Source organism: Malus domestica, chromosome 15, assembly GCF_042453785.1.
Source record: "Malus domestica chromosome 15, GDT2T_hap1".
Lineage (NCBI taxonomy): Eukaryota > Viridiplantae > Streptophyta > Magnoliopsida > Rosales > Rosaceae > Malus > Malus domestica.
This window is the reverse complement of record NC_091675.1, coordinates 8,029,103-8,048,127: the sequence shown is the minus strand read 5'-3', so window position 1 is coordinate 8,048,127 and position 19,025 is coordinate 8,029,103. Positions and strand designations below refer to the sequence as shown.

Genomic DNA, 19,025 nt, shown 5'->3' with positions numbered 1-19,025 from the left:
ATGGTAAAAAAAATTTGAATTTGATTTTTGATATGGACCGTCCGATCACAAATCAACGGTCCACTTCCCTCCCCCCCATTTTTTTTTTAAAAAAAATGCACAACGGTCATAATTATGACCGTTGGCCATGTGTCAACTTATAGGCTGTTGGATTTGAATATTTTTCAAATCCAACGGTCCATATTAATTAACAACATTAAAATTTATAAAAAATATTAAAAAATATGAAAAATTGTTTAAAAATACAGAAAATTTTTAATTTTTTTTTCTATAAATACCTAAGGTCCCAGATTAATTAACTACATTAACTAAGGTCCCAGATAATTAACTACATTAAAAAAAATCTATAAATTTTTCTAAAAATTTAATTAACTATTTAATTTATTTATTCTTTTATAAAAAATTTAAAATGGGCTGGGTGGCAGTGCATTTGTTTAAGGGTGGAGATGCATTTGACCTATTACTGTTCATTGGGATATATTACTGTTTACTGAATGGATTAAATGGGTTTGATGCTGGTGCATTTTTTTAGAGGTGAAACTGCCCTTATACAAAAGAAAACAGAATCAACAACTGTGGCATGTAGTTGTCATTTATTCGTTGAAAGTGCAATCAAAATAATTATAATTATAATTTTTTTAAAGAAGTAATTAAGAGTTCTTATGGTTGGCTTAGTGACACGTAGTTAAACATGCAATTAATTAGAATTAGAATTTTTTTTTTTTCTTATAAGGTAAGAGTTTTCAAAAGTTGAGTCTGTGACATGGATTTACAAAAGTGAGACTTTACGTGAATTCCTGACATTTTATATTTTTTGGCATAATTGTTGTGTCAATATTATTAAAATGTTAGGGCGAAAAAATGAGGTAGAGGAGATCTAGGTAGATGTATTCAATTGATAATTTAAAAGATTTTAATGGATTTATAAATCTATGGATTTTTATAGAGTTTAACTAATTTGTAAAGATTTCACGTAAAATTTTGATTCAATTCCCTCAAAATATCATGGGAATGTGTGAGATTTATGGATGCTTAAAATACACTACAAAATCTCTTCAATTCCCTCTAATTCATCAACTTTTCCAAATTCTTTAAATTCCAATTCTAATTGAATACACCTTGAATGTTATAAACTTCTTTAAAATTCTAATTGAATACATCTGGATTTCTAAATATTTTAATAAACTATTTTAAAATCATGATTGAATACACATTGAATTTCAGATAATCACTTAAAATCCTGATTGAATACTCCTAGATTCATTAAAATAATTAAAATCCCTCAAAATCTCAATTGAATATACCCCCTAATTTGAGATAAACTCATTAGCATTTTTTTTATTAAATTGTAGCAATGATTCTTTAATTTTAACTCAATTAGAGCAATTATCCGTCAACTAAAAATATGTTACTATTGGTCCCTCAACTCATCAAAACATGCAACTATGGTCCTTCGGTTAAAAATCTATTACCATTGGTCCCTCAACTTTAATTCAAATGGAGAAATGATCCTTCAACTTTAACTTAATTGAAGTAACAATCCCTCAACTTTAACTTAATTGTAGTAATGATTTTTTCAACATAACTAATTTTGACAAAATTATGATAAAGTTGATGAAAATGACCATAACTACACATTTTAATGATGTGAGGAATCTCAATTGTAGTAATGGTTTTTACAATATATCTCATTTTGATAAAATTCTGATAGAGTTGACGGATTGCTCCAATTTAAAAAGAGAATAAACAAACTTCAATCTAAAAAGAGAATACCACCAGCTACGTTTTCTATTAACCTTTTGTGCCTCCCCAAACCTCAACCGTCCAGCTATCATCCAACGGTCCAAAGTAGACCACCCTTCCCACGATAAAAACCCGCACCCAGGCAGGCAGGTTCAGAGCCACTCCACACTAAAATTTCCTTCTTTGAAATTTCCATACTCCGAATCCGATTCCGATTCCAATGTCGACACCGGAATCTCAACCCCCCGCCGGCTCCGAGCCATCCAACGAAGACTCCGCCTCCGTCAGCAAAAAAGCAGCTAAAAAAGAAGCCGCCAAGCAAGAGAAGTTGCGCCGCCGCCAGGAGCAGGAAGCCCTAGCGGCCGCGGCTCGTTCCCTCTCCGTCGACGAGCAGGATCCTCTCGCTGCGAACTACGGCGACGTCCCCCTGATCGAGCTCCAATCGAAGACGGCTGAGGACGTCAGTCACTGGACCGAGGTCGGAAGCCTAACCAATGCGTTGGAGAACCGGTCCGTGCTGATACGTGGCCGGGCACAGACGATTCGTGCCGTCGGGAAGAATATGGCGTTTGTTGTCGTCAGAGAAAGGGGGTTTACGGTGCAGTGCGTGGCGACGGTGCAGCCTGACACCGTGAGCCGCCAGATGGTGAAGTACATCGCTGGGTTGAGCAGAGAGTCGATTATCGATATTGAAGGCGTCGTGTCTGTTCCTAGTGTCGAGATTAAAGGCACCACGCAGCAGGTTTTGTAATTCTCGTAATTTATTTTATTTTTTTTAAATTTTGATTGCTTTGTTCTTAATTAAAATTTGAATTAACTGAGTAATTAAGAAGCGATTATAATTGAGATGTTGATTTTAAATAGGTGGAGGTTCAAGTGAGGAAGTTGTATTGTGTGAGTAAGGCTGCTGTTTTACCTATTAACATTGAGGATGCTGCTCGGAGTGATGTCGAAATCGAAAAGGCTTTGCAGGTACATTTAGATGTTTTATTTTGAATTGGATTATTGAAGCTTTGTTAAGCTTTTTGGGACTTTCGCTCTTAGTATGTGTATATTCATTGGGTGGTATGATGGGTTTTTAGGCCGGAGAAACACTAGTTCGGGTTAATCAGGATACCCGCTTGAATAACCGAGTTCTTGATTTGCGAACACCCGCGAATCAGGGGATATTCCGCATTCAGAGTCAAGTTGGCAATGTAAGTAGTCTTTCCACCATTTGCAGCTATTTATCTCTTTAAAGCTAGAGAAAATCGTTAAGAGTTTAGTTCTGTATGTCGGTTGCATTGTTGTGTAGATCTTTAGGCAGTTCTTGATATCCGAAGGCTTTTTTGAAATCCACTCGCCAAAGCTGATTGCTGGTTCAAGTGAAGGTGGAGCTGCTGTTTTTAGACTCAACTACAAGGGTCAAGAAGCCTGCCTCGCCCAGTCACCTCAGCTTCACAAGCAGATGGCTATCTGTGGTGACTTCGGCCGTATTTTTGAGATTGGTCCTGTTTTTAGAGCTGAGGACTCCTTTACCCACAGGCATTTGTGTGAGTTCACTGGCCTTGATGTCGAGATGGAGATCAAGAGGCACTACTCTGAGGTAGAATTAGTAATTTTTAAGGCATTTGTTTACCATTATCGCCCTATATGACGATGGATGTTAACTTATGGTGCAATTATATGCTTGTTTGTTCAGGTCATGGACCTTGTTGGTCGCTTGTTTGTTGCGATGTTCGACTCCTTGAACAAGAACTGTGCAAAAGAGCTTGAAGCTGTAGCGAGGCAGTATCCATTCCAACCGCTAAAGGTCTCACTTATTTATTTTTTGTTGTCTTAATATTTAGGTTGTGATATGTTGGTTGTTGAATGGTCAATGTCACATCGCCTAAACATTGATTCTATTATCTATATATTCTGAATTATAGAAAAAATGTTTCTTCTCAAAAAAAATTATAGAAAAAATGTTGCCGCAGACACACAGTTTTTGGATTCTGATTATTGTCATTTCTTAATTTTTGCAGTATTTGCCAGAGACACTATGTTTAAAATTTGAAGAAGGTGTTCAAATGCTTAAGGTATTTCCCCTTGTTCTTGTTTAGCCACTTGAGTAACAAATAGTAATGCATGATTGTGGACTTTGGTAGAGTTTCTCATGCATCACATGGTCAGAGCCAGCATTAGTGCAAATCTTGAAGCTGAAGCATGCATGGCATGCTTTCATTTAAATAATTTCTTCTTTTTATTCTAAGTTTCATGTTTTCCACAGGAATCTGGGGTTGAAGTGGATCCTTTTGGGGATTTAAACACTGAGAATGAGAGAAAATTGGGCCTACTAGTTTTGGAGAAGTAATTTATCTTGCTTGTTCAAAGTCAGCTTATAATAAGGATAATTTTTAGTTTGTTCTCATTTTGTTGAAGTTCTGTTGTCATCATAAATGTTTGAACTGATTTTTTACTTGATTACAGGTATGGCACCGAGTTCTACATACTGCACCGCTATCCTTTGGCTGTTAGGCCATTCTACACAATGCCTTGCCATGACAATCCTGCTTACAGTAATTCGTTTGATGTTTTTATTCGAGGTACACCATCATTGTTTCTATCAATATTATTGTTGTATTTATGTCCTAACTCATTTTGCTAGTTTTAGTTTTGTTTTAAATCTCGGGACTTCAGATGTTAATAATTAATAAGTAACAGGATTAGTAGGATCTCTTCTCCCAAAAAAAAAAAGGATTAATAGGATCAAGAAGACTTTTGTATGTTCAAATGCTCAAGACTATGTTTAACACGGCTGTATAACTTTAGTTAATTAGAAATGTATATATGAAAATTGGATCAACATAGCTAAAAGGAAATTTAAAAGTATGCCATAGCTGTCATTTATTCGTTGATATGTTAGACAGCGTTTTCATATGTGCTAGTTATTCTCTTTATTCTAGGGGACAACATTATACATTCAACTATCATTTGGAGTGAAAATACTCCAATCATTAACTTTATGTGAATCTAAATATATATTCTTTATCGCCTAGGCGAGGAGATAATTTCTGGAGCACAGCGTGTCCATGTTCCAGAGTTCTTGACTGAGCGTGCACAGGCGTGTGGAATTGATGTAAAGACGATACAAACATATATCGACGCTTTCAGGTATCCTTACCCTTTGCTCCCTGTGTTATTGTTATTATTTATTTGAAAAGTTGAGATTGAAAATGAAGAATATAACAGCTAAAACAGAGCGAATGGTTGAGATTGAATATAGACGATCTAACAGTTGTAGAAATTGAATCTAACAGCTAAAACTCCCGTAGCGTTGAAGTTGGACCCTAGAATCTCTTTACAAATTGCCTTCTCAGTTCTACCTGACCATGCTTATGATGATTCTTGCAGATACGGTGCACCTCCCCACGGTGGATTTGGAGTAGGGCTGGAGCGTGTCGTCATGCTTTTTTGTGGTTTGAACAACATCCGCAAAACTTCTCTGTTTCCTCGTGATCCACTTAGGCTCGCCCCTTAGAGGCGCAACTCTTTACTAATATTTCCGTAGAATTTGTCGTTCATCAGTTTTACAGAATCATCTCTTCTTACAGCTGATGGCATATGCATGCATGCCATAAACCAACTGTATTTTTGTTATTCGCTCGAGTCGTTTTTCTTCGGTGTTCGTATGATTCAGAGTTGAATGAATGGATTATATTCTAAATACCTTCTATCTATATTCTAATGTCCATGTGGAAAGTATAGCCATCTTCAGAATATTCTCGTCTCTGCTACAACGAAAGAAACTTCGCTTACAAGATTTGAACTCAGAATCTATTCCAAACGAACAAAATAATAGAAACGAACTCTGCTGGACTTCACGGACCATAGGCCTTTCAAAATACCGAGTTTAGAATTCAAGGCAAAAATCTGCTCGAGAGAAACGGTGACCAACATCGTCGTGAAGATCTCTTTGGGAATGATACATGTACAAGTTTTTTGAATTGTTACATTATTACTTATTAGTAGAAGTTTTATAAAATGTTACATGATTACTTATTTGCACAGAGATCTCTTTGCGAGTGATACGTGTTTAAATTTTTTTAAAATGTTGCTTTATTAGCGCAGAACACCACTGTGTGAAGATCTCTTTGCAAGCGATACATGCAGAAGTTTTTTAAAATGTTACATCATTAGCACGGAATGCCACTATGGTCCGCTTTGTTGCCCTTTTAAGACTAGGTTTCATCGACTCAAAACACATCATAGAGACTGGCCATTTTTCTCATTGGATAATGAATCATTGGAAGGAAACCCAAAGATATTAATTACAATATCTGGTCAAAAAATACCACTTCAAACATCAAAACCATTGCTCACAAAATCTTCATCCCCACTGCTGTACGATTCGAACCCCTGACTATCGTCGTCGTCCTCCTCTCCGTCCGTTACAATCTCCAGCATTCCACCTCCAGCCTCAAAGTCATCCATGATGAAATCTCCATCGTCGTCGTCATCGTCGCTCACGCCATCATCATCATCGTCATTGCTCATATCATCCATATCACTATCATCCCCATCAAGATCCGGGCCCAGCATGGGGTCCAAATCCACATCGTCGTCGTCTTCCGAATCCTCATCTTCTTCGTCACTCTCAGCGTCGTCGGGATCAGAATCATCATCGGTCGGCCTTCTGCGACCAATTTCATATACTCTAGCAGAAGCAAACATCTCATCTTGGTCATCCATTGTGATCAACCCAACAAAAGAATCAGTTGGTTCTGTTGCGAAGTCGAGGACGCAACGATCAACTGGACTTGTGGCAATGTCAAAGTAGTTAACTGCATCCACTGTGCGGAAAGCAGCAAAGAGTGGATGCTTTACACGTCGGGTGTGAACCGCTGACATTATATCGTCAAGATTTCTTCTGAGGATTGCATAAATTACATCACCACGCGCATTGAAAGTTATCGTTGTTTGGTCTAATGAAGGTACACTCCTGAGGAGTCTAAATTTCCGGAGATCCCAGACTTCGGAGTTTATAATCACCTGTTGGAAAATTACACTAATCAGAACAGAATTGATCAAGACGGGAAAAATACAAGCTTGCGAGAAAGAAAAAAAAAAAGCAGACTGTTATGTTGGAAACAAGAAGAATCGGATAAAGTGAAATGGAAATGCAGTTGCACATACCTCATTGCCAGCAGGATGGAAGCCACCACCCCCATAATCCGTAAACTGATCAAAACGATGAACAGGGGTAGAAACCCGCCTGTCCCACAGGACCCCATTCCAAAGCAGCATTGTGTCTGAAGGGTTGAAATGTATTTGAGAATAAACATGTCCACGACCTGTAGAGCTAGAAGATGTATCAGACAGTTTCGATTCCAGCTGGCCAGTTTGGATGTCATACAGGAGAATCTCTTTCCTAGCCGGCTCAGTTGGTAGAGCAGCAAAAATATCCCCGAAATTGCTAAATCTTGCAGCCTTGCACCCTTCAAAGGAATGCATAGGCCCTGCAGAGACTGAAGATGCCTCCCACAACCTCACATCCTGGGAGCTTGACGAAAGCACAAGTTCGGTCTCACCAGAAAGACGTGACTGAACAAGCGTTACAGGAGACTGGTGGCACTGGTGGCTTGCACAACTCTCCAGTACGTTGCTGCTATTGGAGTCAAAAATTTTGAGCTCACCGCCATGGCTGCCTACTGCGATATGAGAGGAATCACTAAGAAAAGAGATGCATGTCAAGGGGATACCCGAATCATCCCGACAAGTTCGCCATGGTCGGAATCTGCTGTAAACAAACTGACGATCCTTGCGATTACCGTGAACCCCACCATATATGTTTCTGAACTCACGTGTACCAAGCCGGGCTGTTACATTCGATGGGGCATCGAGGCTTCGTTTTGGCTCAGGACAAACATGTGGGTGTAAAAGAGAGAGTGGTGGAAGAGTGGTTATAGGTGCAGGACACTGGCGATGCTGGTGCTTCAAATACTGAACAACCACAGAGTCTAGAGTTAATCGCTCTGAGTTGCTTGGTTGAGGGTCACTCTGAAGCCCAAATTGGGAGGGTGTTGCAAGGCCACTACCATACTGGTTATCATCTGGAAACTCTGATGGCAAAATAGCTGGTGTTGATCGACCATACTGATCTCTCAAGTTGGCAGTTGGGGTAGAGAATCCAACAGTATCAGTTAGTAGGCCACTCTTGCGCGCCGTAGTGGGTGTAAGACAAACGGGAGAGCGAAGTCCATGGTCACCAGTGTGAAGGCGTTTCCCAGAAGATAACAAACACCCAGGATCCTTCAGCTCAGATAATTTTCGTTTCATTGGCAAGACGATGGGTGTCTTACAATGGGACTCTGTATCAGTAGTAGGTTTTGGCAGGGATACTGATGGAGTTTCTGATGCATTCGCAGAAGCAGATAACTGTTTTGCTGCACTAACAACTTTCCTGGATGATGCGGGGTGAGAGTCATGAGACTGAGACTGATTCTTTGACAGTAGACCTAAATTAGGAGAGAACACTACAGGTTTTTTCTTTGAATACGAGAATGCAGAATCAAATTTGAAACTTATTTCCTCATCATTTGCAGTAAACTTTGATTTGTTTGTAAGAAACCCACTAGGGGTTCGACCAGAGGGCCACTGAAGTTGCCCTGAAGGAGCTTCTTGTGTGGCTTGCTGAACTAGAGATGAGGGGGCAGCCAAAGATGGCAAAGGCATCAACTGAGCCTCTTTTAGTAGAGAGGCAGCTGTTGCGGCCAACCCAGATGCTTGAAGGTGTTCATGTATTAACAGCAGTAGTTCCCTGAAATTTCAACCATAGTGCATGCATAGAGGGGAAAATTAATAAGCAGAAAATTCAAAAGCAATGAAACTCCAACGAATAATGGAATAATAAAAGAAATTGCTCCGTACTTGGAATGGTAAGTGATAGGAGTGGCAGCAGCTATAGCTGCCCTTTCTAAACGCCTCAATGTTGGCATAGCAGCATCAGTGGCAGCCAATGTGCTAGCTCGTCCCGAATTTGTCACAATCTACAACAAAAACAATATGAAATGATTTTTTACTATGAACTAAAAGTCGGTGGGGTGAAGCAGAGGGGGCAAAAGAGTATGGAATAACAATACATTCTTTGGATACAATGTAAAGCCATTAACATGTTCACAACCCTATATCGTTCTAAAACTGATTTTGATAGATATGCATTAAACAAACATTTGCAAGCAATTTTAATTGGAACACTAGTACAAGAATAGAAATGCTTACTGCAATGAGCTCAATAGCTGCCTGTGAAAGTTCAGCTTGCCACCTGCCTTGTTCAGTTCCATTTGTCTGGCTCCCTGAATCTCGAATTAGTTCTGATAGTTTCTTTCCAACCTAGAACATCACATTGCACTTATTAGCAAGAAAAATTGATTTATATGACATAAGGTCCTAAGTCCTAACTTAGGACAATGACACCACAAAACCATGATTGAGAATATGAAGACAATAACTTGATGGATACAGCAAAGAAATAACGATAACAACAACAACAAAGCCTTTTCCCACTAAGTGGGGTTGGCTATATGAATCCTAGAATGCCATTGCACTCAGTTCTGTGTCATGTCACAGCAAAGAATCAACGATAAAAGGCATAAATATGTTTGGAGTGAACTCTAAAGTTGCAACTAGTCAGAGACAGTTATATCTGAGGTACAAGCCTAATCATGGCAAGAATGAGGATATAGTTAAAAAAAATCCTTCAACTTGAACTAGTGAAGTGACAGAAAAATTGAAAAGTCATTAACCTGGAGCTTTGTCAATATATGTGCAATAGTATCATCTCTGGCTAAACCAAGAAGGACTCGGCAAGCAAGTGCACGGAGACAGTCCAGTGCAGCAGGAGGAGAATATATGCGTGGTTGGAGGAGATGCAGAAGAACCTTTATACCATTGTTGGCGCGAACAGACTCCCTTGCTTGGCGATAGCCTTGCTCTAATTGTGCAGCCATGCCTGCACAACCTGCCCCAACTCCTAAAGATATTCGGCGATCCCCCACCAATCCTGAAGTTGCAGTGGCAGCAGGAGCTTGAGCGCTGCTACTATTGGACTGCGTACCAGGGGCTGCCGCACTGCCTCGGTCAGCTACAGCTGATTCCCCACAAGGACCACTAGAGGGTTGGGCAGAAACTGACTGCTGTCCTTGTGCAAGTAAAGGTGCTTTATAACTGATTGATGGTGGAGGACAGACAAGATTGACCAACACATTAAGTGCCGGTTGAATGATCTGGAAAGATACAAATCAATAATAAGATTAAATGTATTGATATAAGAAAAGGAAGATGGCCATCAAGGTAAGAAATGAAATCATAAGCAGCTCTTTACCTCAGGGTCCACATAGCTACCACCAACACTTGCTGCATCCAAAATGACAGCTATACCAACACGATTATTGCTTAATGTAGAATTCACGATCAACTTGCGGCTGCTAGGGACCAATGTAACAATATGTAGAACACCCAATGCATATTGAAGTAAATCATGTAAATAACGCTCAATGGGTGGAGCCTGCAGAAAGCAAAATCAGGTATAATCAGAGATGGGATAAAGTGAAAAGGCAAGAGGGCATATTGGAAGTTCATGTTGCAAGGGTGGGGAATTCAATAAAACCTTGACCTGAATCAAGAGAGAGAGATTGAGATCCTAAACATAATATATTATACCTGGCATAACTCCAACATGGTAATATGTCCATTAGAACCCAAAAACTTATCGACTGCAGACCAACGAGTTCTCACAAATGCAGGACCCAGCTTTCGGTCCTTCTGTAGCTGCAGAAATATTGCATCCATAGCTTCATTACTGATGTCAAGTGGCTTGTAAGCAGCCCTTACACTTGGAAGATTCCGAGCTGCACTTCGAGTGTTCTTATTTGGACGAATAGAATCCACAAGCATAATAAGATGTGCTCTGAAGTACTGGCGCAAAGCAACACAAGCATGGTAAGCTATTTGTTTCTCTGATGAAGTCAGTACTTCTGCAGGTGACCTGTCATTCCGTAGTGTTCCTGAACTAGGGAGCCCTAATGCCCCAGAATTTACTCCAGATCTTACAGATGCAGCATCATTTAAAAGGCCCAGTAATTTCTGTAATCCATCCTGAGCATCAAAAGCATCAAGAACTGCCCTGAAAACAAATGCAGCAGCAAAAAATAAGGCTGCATTTTTCCTGGCTTGATCCTGTGAGCACTCAAGAAGTTGAAGAGCTAATTCAACCACCTGGTAAACCACATCTGAAGGAAGAGCACAAACACGCTCCATAATTCCCTAAAAAAATTTAATTGGTCATCAAAAAAATGAAGAGAGTAGATGGATATAGTCACCCAAGTAAATGAGAGATTAGACCTCTTAACAGCTAAACTTCAGCTATGTCATTACCTGGAGAGAGCCGATGGTAAATAGGCATGAAGAAAGACCAAAGAAGGTTTGAGCAACCCTAGGAACAGCAAGCAGTTTCTGCATGCCACCCCTATCCACAAACAAGGCAGCAAATTTACGATGAGCAGCCAAAGCACAGATGAGCTTCATTACATCAGGCAAAAGCATCGCAACTTTTGACGGCTCTCTATGTCTAGAATTTCGTTGCAACAGTGCAAGACATACATCCACCCCCTTTTCATGCAGTACAGGTCCAAGAACTTCGACATATTCTCCTAGAGTCTCTAGACATTGAATACAGTATTTTTCTCTCAGCTGCGCAAGGGACTCAGCATCCAGGATGAAGTATTCCTCGGCATCTACATGATTTTCTGGTTCTGTGCAGCTTGAAGTCATTGATTCAGCATTGATGCCACTAGAGCTCCTGCCAATCCATAGAAAATATTATTACCCAGACGAAAAGAAGGATATTGTAGAGCATACAGTAGATGCTGCTCTCACAGAGGTACCTACCTTGAAACTTCAACTGAATTAGCAGCATCAATGACAGTAGACGCTGCTCTTGAAGCAGCCAAAACTGCAGCTTCTTCATTATTTGTAGTTCTGAATTCCTGCATAATTAAGTGGCAAACATCTAAGAAGTGAAAAAAAGAGATAAAATGGTTAACAGACAGTGAGAGTAACATCTTTAGTACCTCTAAAGAGGCACTTTTGACAACTTCAGCAGCAGCATCACCAGCAGCTTTGATTGCTTCTTCAGGTGCATTGGCTGCTCTAGCTTCAGCTTCTGCAGATCTCACTGCTTTCATAACTAGATCAGAGATATCTTTACATCCAACTCTGCAGTCCTGGAAACAGTCATCACTATCCGCCCTTTCCAGAAGGACAACATCCGCACACTTCCTAGAGTCTGGTATTTTTTTCACATCAGAATTTTTTAGCGAACTCCTATCTCTAGGGCTCCTCCCATGTCCCAACCTACTACCAGATCCTGGAGAGGTCAAGAGCTGTTGATCCTCTAGAGGTCCTTCATTGGTCCTTCCCTTCCCTCTAGATCTTGTCCATCCACGGTTGGGTCTGCGCCTTGAGGAGTCATCTCTCCCATTTTCATCAAGATCTCCAGATTTCATCTTTCCATCAGCATTGATCTCAACGTCTTCAGCCAATCCATCAGGTGGTTCTCCACCATCAACCCATTGTTCTTCACCAAACGTTTGCCTACTGATACTCCTGACATGATCCCCTTCAACAATCCGGTCATCTAAACATCTCTCATCTGTTATCCGTGGACCAGCCCTACCCCGACCTTCATCTCTACCTCTTATGCAAATAGCACCCAAGATATTTTTGCTCTCTGTTAAATGAGTAACATCCTTCTGAGAAATACTCGTCTCCCCCAAAACACGCATGCGAAGATAACGCATAAGTTTGGCTGACAGCCCAGATGTCAACACATCTTCTACTACTGAACCGCCACTGGTTCCAATAAAAATTAAGATATGTCAACCAAACTAGTGAACAAGAATAAAATGAGGATGTGAAAATAAAAATATACAGCAAGAACATACCCAGCCAAACATACAGCAAGAAGTCCAGTAGAATAGGTCTTCAGCATTTCAAAATCTGAGACCTCCTTTCCCCCCAAATCATGCTTCCAATTCTGGTATTCGACCGATGAGATTGAAGTCTCATCCATCACCCAATCTTTTATTCTCTCCAAAACAGCATCTTCAAAAACATGAGGATACTGTATCACATTTAGGCTTGTCAGATTGATAATAAGCCATATTATTTATTTTTTAGAAAAAACTAAGATTAAATGGAAATCAATCATTACAAAGAAAAAAGGGGTCTTACACTCCAGGTTAGTGAACAGGTTAAAAGCAGCCTTCCAGCAGCTGCTTGCACAGCAATGGAGTATCTTGCATCTGACAGGTACTTTGAAGATATTAATTCAAAGAAATCATCATGATCCTGGAAAAGAGAGAAAAATTAGGATTTTTTTTTTTCAAACAAGATACAATCCGCTCATATGAATATATTTAGCAACCATCCTGAAAAGATAAAAATTTAAAGTAATAACGTGCCAAAACTAGTTACCCGGACTAAGTTCCCTAGCTGTCCAATGTTATGTGAAGTCCGACCATTGCTGGATGAATGACCATTCTCTTCCATGTATCTGTGTTAAATGAATTTTTTAACTCAATAATTAAGATTCAAAAAGAAATAAAAAAAAATACACCTTGTATGCTGTACATATTAGAAATATAGAGTTGTGCAATGACCAAAACAGTGAAAAGTCACCAAACGGTGCGTACATAACCAGCCAGAGCATCCTAAGTAAACGAGAACAATCAAAATTACCACCAACATAATACTAGAACAACCATTTTTTTCAATGAAAAATCAATATTCTTTTCACTTTTCAGGTCTCAAACTTAATTCCTTTCTGCACGAGCACATATGCATAACCTACTAACATCAAATCAACCCAAAGATTTACATAACTATTAATGGTTACCACCATTCTTAAAAAGTCCACATCGAATCACTCAATCACACCCCAGTGTAACATCCCAAGTGTACAGTTCATAGTCCAGTGACCTTAATTCAAATGTCTTTCCTTTGCTGAGAATAAAATTCCAAATCACCAGGAAAAGTTTGACTCATCACCTTCGCATCCCAAAGACAGTTTCCTCAACTCACCCACCATTTTGTACTTTAAAAAAAACCCTAACCTCTAGGTACAATTACAATGCTATCCCATGCCGTCCTTAAACCCTGACATCGACTACAGCAATTCAAAGTACAACCGTCAAGAAAAGTCTTCAAACAATGCTTATATCACACCACCCGCAGGCCGTGCATTGTAAAGCTGTAGAAGTATTGCTTACTAAGAAATGAAACCTCCACTAAGTAAATAACAGTCCGAGGAATAACATTCTGAAAATTCACATTGTTCACCAATTTCAACAAAACAATAAGCACATATATAATCACACTCAATGCCTATAAAACCCGCAGCCTACAAGCTAATCTAAACGTCTTAAATTGCGATTTTATCGTCATCAACTCGAAAGCAAAAGCCCAATCTTTACAGGAAAGAATAAGAACAAGAAGAACAAGAAAATGCAAATGATGGCACAGAGCAAAGCATTAGGCATCAATTAGCACTATACAAACGGTTCTAACCGAGATTCTTGGGTTTCAAGAAGTGAGGCGAGGGCGTGAAGAACAGTAGGATTAGGGCTATCAGGCGCGGCAGTGACCTTGTCCATAAGCTTGTGAGCCTGGGCAGCCAATTCGTCGTATTCATTCTTAACCTCCTCCTCTTCCTCCTCATCTTCTTCCTCCTCACCTCCCTGAGATTGCGATTCTGGCGCTGCCACCGGTGGAGGCGGAGCTGGAGGCCCGGCTCCGCCTTCCTCCCCTTGGCCTTGCCCTAAGTTCTGCTGCTCGTCCACGGCCGCCTCCATATCAAATGAGAGAAATCCTAGAGAGAGAAGGGATTAACAATTGGAAATTGAATTTATTATTTTTGCGTGTATGAATTATGTACGTTATTATGTTTTCTGAAATTGGAGTTTTTCAGGGTTTGTGTTATTTATAGTTTGGAGTTCGCAGAGCGAGAGAGGAGAGAGAGAAATGAAAGAAAAAGCAGCGCAGTGATTGTTCGGTTTTTATAGCAGAGAAGAGAGAGGAACAGTGAGAAAGAAAGGTGGAGTCGGAAAGTTCCGGAAAGTGCCCGACCCGATTATTTGGAGCCCTACCCTACCGGCGTTTGTGGGAGAAACTTTACTTTGTGGGCTTTTCTTTCCGGAGGACATTTCATTCTTTATTATTATTTTTTTTTTCTACATAAATTGGAGAAAACTTTACCACATCACTAAAGTCTAAAGGCCATGTTTTATTTTTTTTTTATAACTATTTATGGCATGTTTATTAATCTGAAAAATTATTTAATGCTCTAAATATGAGAATGTAAGAGAAGAAAAATACGCTCGAGTGCCAACAACTCTTTACAAATTGTTTGTCTGAACAAAATATTTTTAATAATTATTATCAGTACTCCAACAATTCAACTGCATACTTTAAATTCTCTATATTCTAAAACAAATATGTTTTTAGAGGAGTGCACAATTAAGAGTTTTGGACTGTCAATAATAATTTTTTTTCATTTTTTTGAAAAAAATATTAATTAATTTAGCTAGATGAGTTAAATAAAAATATTAAAAAAATGGTGTGCGGAGCACCACCCGAAACAAAAACCAACCAAAAATAAATAAAAATAAAGAGAAGAGAGAGATGAGTAGAATGGGTGCAGGTTCTCTAGGGTCTGTAGTTGTGCTGGGCGTGAAGCTTGGAATTGGCTGCTGGTGTTGGTGAGGCGTGGCTTTGTTTGGGAACTGAATTTGATTGGATCAACATGCACAACTGCTATTTTGGTGGTTGCAACGGCGGTTTTGGTGGAGGTTGCAGCATCTCTGGTTGTTTCTGTGTGTTCTTTGTTTTGGGCTCAACTTTTGGTTGGGCCTCTGTTGGTTGTTTGTGTTTTAGTTCCTGGGCCTCTGTGTTGTAAATTTTTTATCTCCATGTAGTGTTTGTACTGTTTGTTGTTGGTAATGTATGTTACATTTGCTCAAAAAAAGAAAGCCCAATGTCTACCGGTGGATTTGATTCTGAATGCCATGAGGCATGAACTGGGAAAAACTTAGCGTTTTGGTGAGAACAAATGTCACATCCATCAGAAGACATCAGTCCAGACCAGAGTTATTATAAAGAGAGAGATAACATCGGAAGACATCAGTTCTCATCAACAATGTCATCATCATTATATATCCGACCTACAATTTTGTCGTGGTGGTGAGGGTGACAATAGAAGAAGGTTCAATTTTAATTCTTCTGAATGCCACGAACCATTAAACGCATCGTTTAGTAGATGCAAAATTGCAAATTTACAAGTGCGAACAAGCCTCCCCTCACCAGGAGACATCACCTTGTTCTTCTTCAGAAGACCACAAACCAGGCAGAGAAAGAAGCATTTCAAATTCAACGCGAAACATTATCAGCTACTCTTCAGTTTTGCTGCAACAACGTAGGCTAATTCAACGTGCAAGCGTGCGCGAAGGAGGCCAAGCTACGGAACTGAACCAAGCAAACTACGATTATTTGCCAGTTGCTACAATATACAAGGAGAAGAGATTTCACTAGCAGAAAAACAGTTAAACGAACCGATGAGGATACAAGTATTAAGTATAATGCGGACTTCCAATACTTTTTATGGCGTTAAACAAACACCGAAACACGAATTTAAGGAAACTACTACTCCATGACTTTGATTGGATTCGAAAAGTGTCTGAACTGCACTCGAGTTACAAAAACTACCATAGAGATGTGCAGTTAACAAATCAGGTAAGGTAAACCGCAGCAAGTTTAGTCATAAGCTTTTACATCCGAATACCAGAGCACGAAGCATGGCTAGGCTAGTCACTCACTCTACACCTCCCTTCCTGCAAAGATTGGTAAAGGTAGCCGAAAACAACAAGAAGCAACTGATCAGCATATCAGACACGAGAGAGTTCAGTACGATAGCGCTGATGATCTTCCAAACTCCAAAAGCATTTTGACTCGGCTCTCCATCAAAGTTTGGAATATTGGATCCATCAAGAACAGCAAGCGTTTTCTTCAACTCCCTGCACTCATTCAAGGTCCGGTCGCTCTCCTTAATACTAAGGATATAGTAGACTCCGTTTACTGCTAAAGACCAGCCAACCGCGCATAGGAACATATGATAGCCGAGGAAGAACCAATAGTCGGAGCATCTCAAACCTTTGCCGCCATTGATGATCCAGAGAAAACGTCCATACAAGGCAACGAAAAGGATGAGAAGTTCTCTGCCGGCTGATTTTAGATAGCCGATTCTCTTTTGCTGATCTGCAATTGTAGCTTCCGTTTTCCGAATTTTGTTCCTCAGCTTTTCCTTCTCCGCCTCAACAACAGCATCTCTTCCTTGGTTTGCAGCCATAGATTCTCCTACAATGCAAGAAATTAATTGACCTACAATATGTCAAACAAGTTAACTCATGGACATTTTTCAACACTTCTTGCTATCTAAACACTTCATCAACATCATATCAGTAGCACAAAATTTGGTTAACATCGATCTATCTGTCGGAACAAAATCAAAATGCAGACTTAAGGTACCGTTCGTACATAGGACGGGACGGAATGGAGTGGGACGAGGCATTCTGTCTCACGTTTGTTGCGTCTAAAACGGATGAATCACGCTGTTCCACATCACGAATTTTAGGTGAATTTTCGTTCCGCCTCACCCCTAGAACGACTCGTTCCACATCCGTGGAACACAAAATTATAACCTCTCCGTCTCCTTTTTCTTCCTCTTTGTTTCCATCCGAGGGCATCTTTGCTCCCTCTCCGTTCCACCCCGTCCTGTACTGTCCCATTCCGTTCCGTCCCGTCTTGTCTACATACCAAACGATACCTAAACTAGTACTTTCTATCTAAATACAGGAATTTCAAATGTCGAATCAAAGAAAGTGTATCTTCTGCATTATGCAATATAATTTTGTTTCCAAAATTAAGTAAGAAGTTCAAGAATTTGACAATCAAAACCCAAGTAGATTTGCACTAGACCGAACAAAGAAATTTGTTTTCTTCGGTACTTTTTCTCACAAACCAAGCAAAGGCAAACAAAATAAGAAACAAATACAAAGAAAAAAAAGGGAAATTGAATCCAACCGCATTTTTTACCGAATCGAAAAACAAAACATCATCCCCAACAAATTCAGAACGTCCAAGTTTTGCAACCCAAAACGAAACTTGAAAAACCAACATTACCTTTTCTTTTCTTATGCTATGTTGGTAACTTGAGGTCTGTAATAAGAAGGAAACAACTTCAACACTTGACTAAAAATTATTGGAAAAATATCACAAATTTGAAATCTTCCGTAACCAAAAGCTAAAGTAAATACCTTGAGAAGGGTTTTGTGGTGTGGAAATGGAGAAAGTTGGAGCCTTTCAGAAAGAGAGAGAGAGTGTGTGTCTGAGATATTTTGAGAGGGATGGAGAGACATGAGCAAAATTTCACCAAAATAGGGGCTCTGTATTCTTCAGACTTTCACTCTGTCATGCATGCTACCCTCCTAATCTTTCCATTTATGGCTGTATTTTACTTGAAATGCCATAAATACCCTATATACACCTATTTGAATATACGAGTGTTATTACATTCACTCAGGTTCGAATAAACTTTCTCGTAAATTAGATTAGTTTAAACTTTTGACATTGCTTTGTCAAAGGAGACTTGGTTTAGTCAAAAAATTTAGGCCTAGTCGAGTCTTAGTATGCAAAATTTTGATATTTGTTAATCTAAGTCTAGAAATCTCCATGACTATTGAGTAGGAAGTGACGTAAGTAAATTTGAATAAATGTTACATGAAATTCGCGCAATCTTAGAGCATAACATGAATCAATTAATGATTCGGAACACATATATTGGTAGATTAGTTGCTCGCTCCATTGCAACCGAGTTTGAATATCCTTCTCGTAAATTAAAGTAGTTCTAATTATGATTTTGTCCCCTTTTTTTCTCTCTAATTTTTTTTTTTTTTGAGGGTCGCTGTATCTCCATCGGCACCCGGATGCAGTGTTAAATGAGCAAGGGGGCCATAGAAACTTCTTTTCGAACGACTCCACTCAAAGTTGTTTGGGAGCATATGCTCCTATCAACTTTACCCGGGACACACAAAAGAAGTACTTTGATCCTATTAGACGGGGGAGGGTGAAGAAGCTAGGACAGAAGGGTAGAGTTCAAGAGAGCAAAATGCGTTTAGGAACGTGGAATATAGGAACCTTAACGGGAAAAT

General features: G+C 39.5%; 2 protein-coding genes and 1 long non-coding RNA gene across 4 annotated transcripts; 1 reads left to right on the top strand and 2 right to left on the bottom strand.

Annotated features, from left to right (window-relative positions):
- Positions 1 to 1,718: 1,718 nt before the first annotated feature.
- On the top strand, positions 1,719 to 5,444 carry LOC103415490 (aspartate--tRNA ligase 2, cytoplasmic-like). The gene is made up of 10 exons (XM_029093832.2): positions 1,719 to 2,485; positions 2,608 to 2,715; positions 2,826 to 2,939; positions 3,038 to 3,328; positions 3,425 to 3,535; positions 3,750 to 3,803; positions 3,995 to 4,074; positions 4,195 to 4,310; positions 4,764 to 4,878; positions 5,119 to 5,444. Exons 1-10 carry the CDS (start codon positions 1,964 to 1,966, stop codon positions 5,243 to 5,245), a joined length of 1,638 nt encoding a protein of 545 aa, XP_028949665.1. The 5' UTR covers positions 1,719 to 1,963; the 3' UTR covers positions 5,246 to 5,444.
- A 526-nt stretch (positions 5,445 to 5,970) lies between these two features.
- Positions 5,971 to 14,947, bottom strand: LOC103415641 (DDB1- and CUL4-associated factor homolog 1-like). Its single transcript, XM_029093831.2, has 14 exons — positions 14,332 to 14,947; positions 13,240 to 13,318; positions 12,997 to 13,113; positions 12,708 to 12,886; positions 11,835 to 12,615; positions 11,653 to 11,750; positions 11,140 to 11,563; positions 10,426 to 11,028; positions 10,088 to 10,270; positions 9,510 to 9,989; positions 8,986 to 9,096; positions 8,635 to 8,753; positions 6,901 to 8,524; positions 5,971 to 6,756 (listed from the first exon to the last, which is right to left on the bottom strand). Exons 1-14 carry the CDS (start codon positions 14,613 to 14,615, stop codon positions 6,064 to 6,066), a joined length of 5,775 nt encoding a protein of 1,924 aa, XP_028949664.1. The 5' UTR covers positions 14,616 to 14,947; the 3' UTR covers positions 5,971 to 6,063.
- A 1,501-nt stretch (positions 14,948 to 16,448) lies between these two features.
- Positions 16,449 to 18,308, bottom strand: LOC114821600 (uncharacterized). Of its 2 annotated transcripts, none has more exons than XR_003769208.2 (3): positions 18,132 to 18,308; positions 17,998 to 18,033; positions 16,449 to 17,196 (listed from the first exon to the last, which is right to left on the bottom strand). It is a non-coding gene; the product is annotated as an uncharacterized lncRNA (long non-coding RNA). The 2 variants fall into 2 exon arrangements; XR_003769209.2 differs by having other exon boundaries at positions 16,449 to 17,172; positions 18,132 to 18,302.
- Between the last annotated feature and the right edge of the window lie 717 nt (positions 18,309 to 19,025).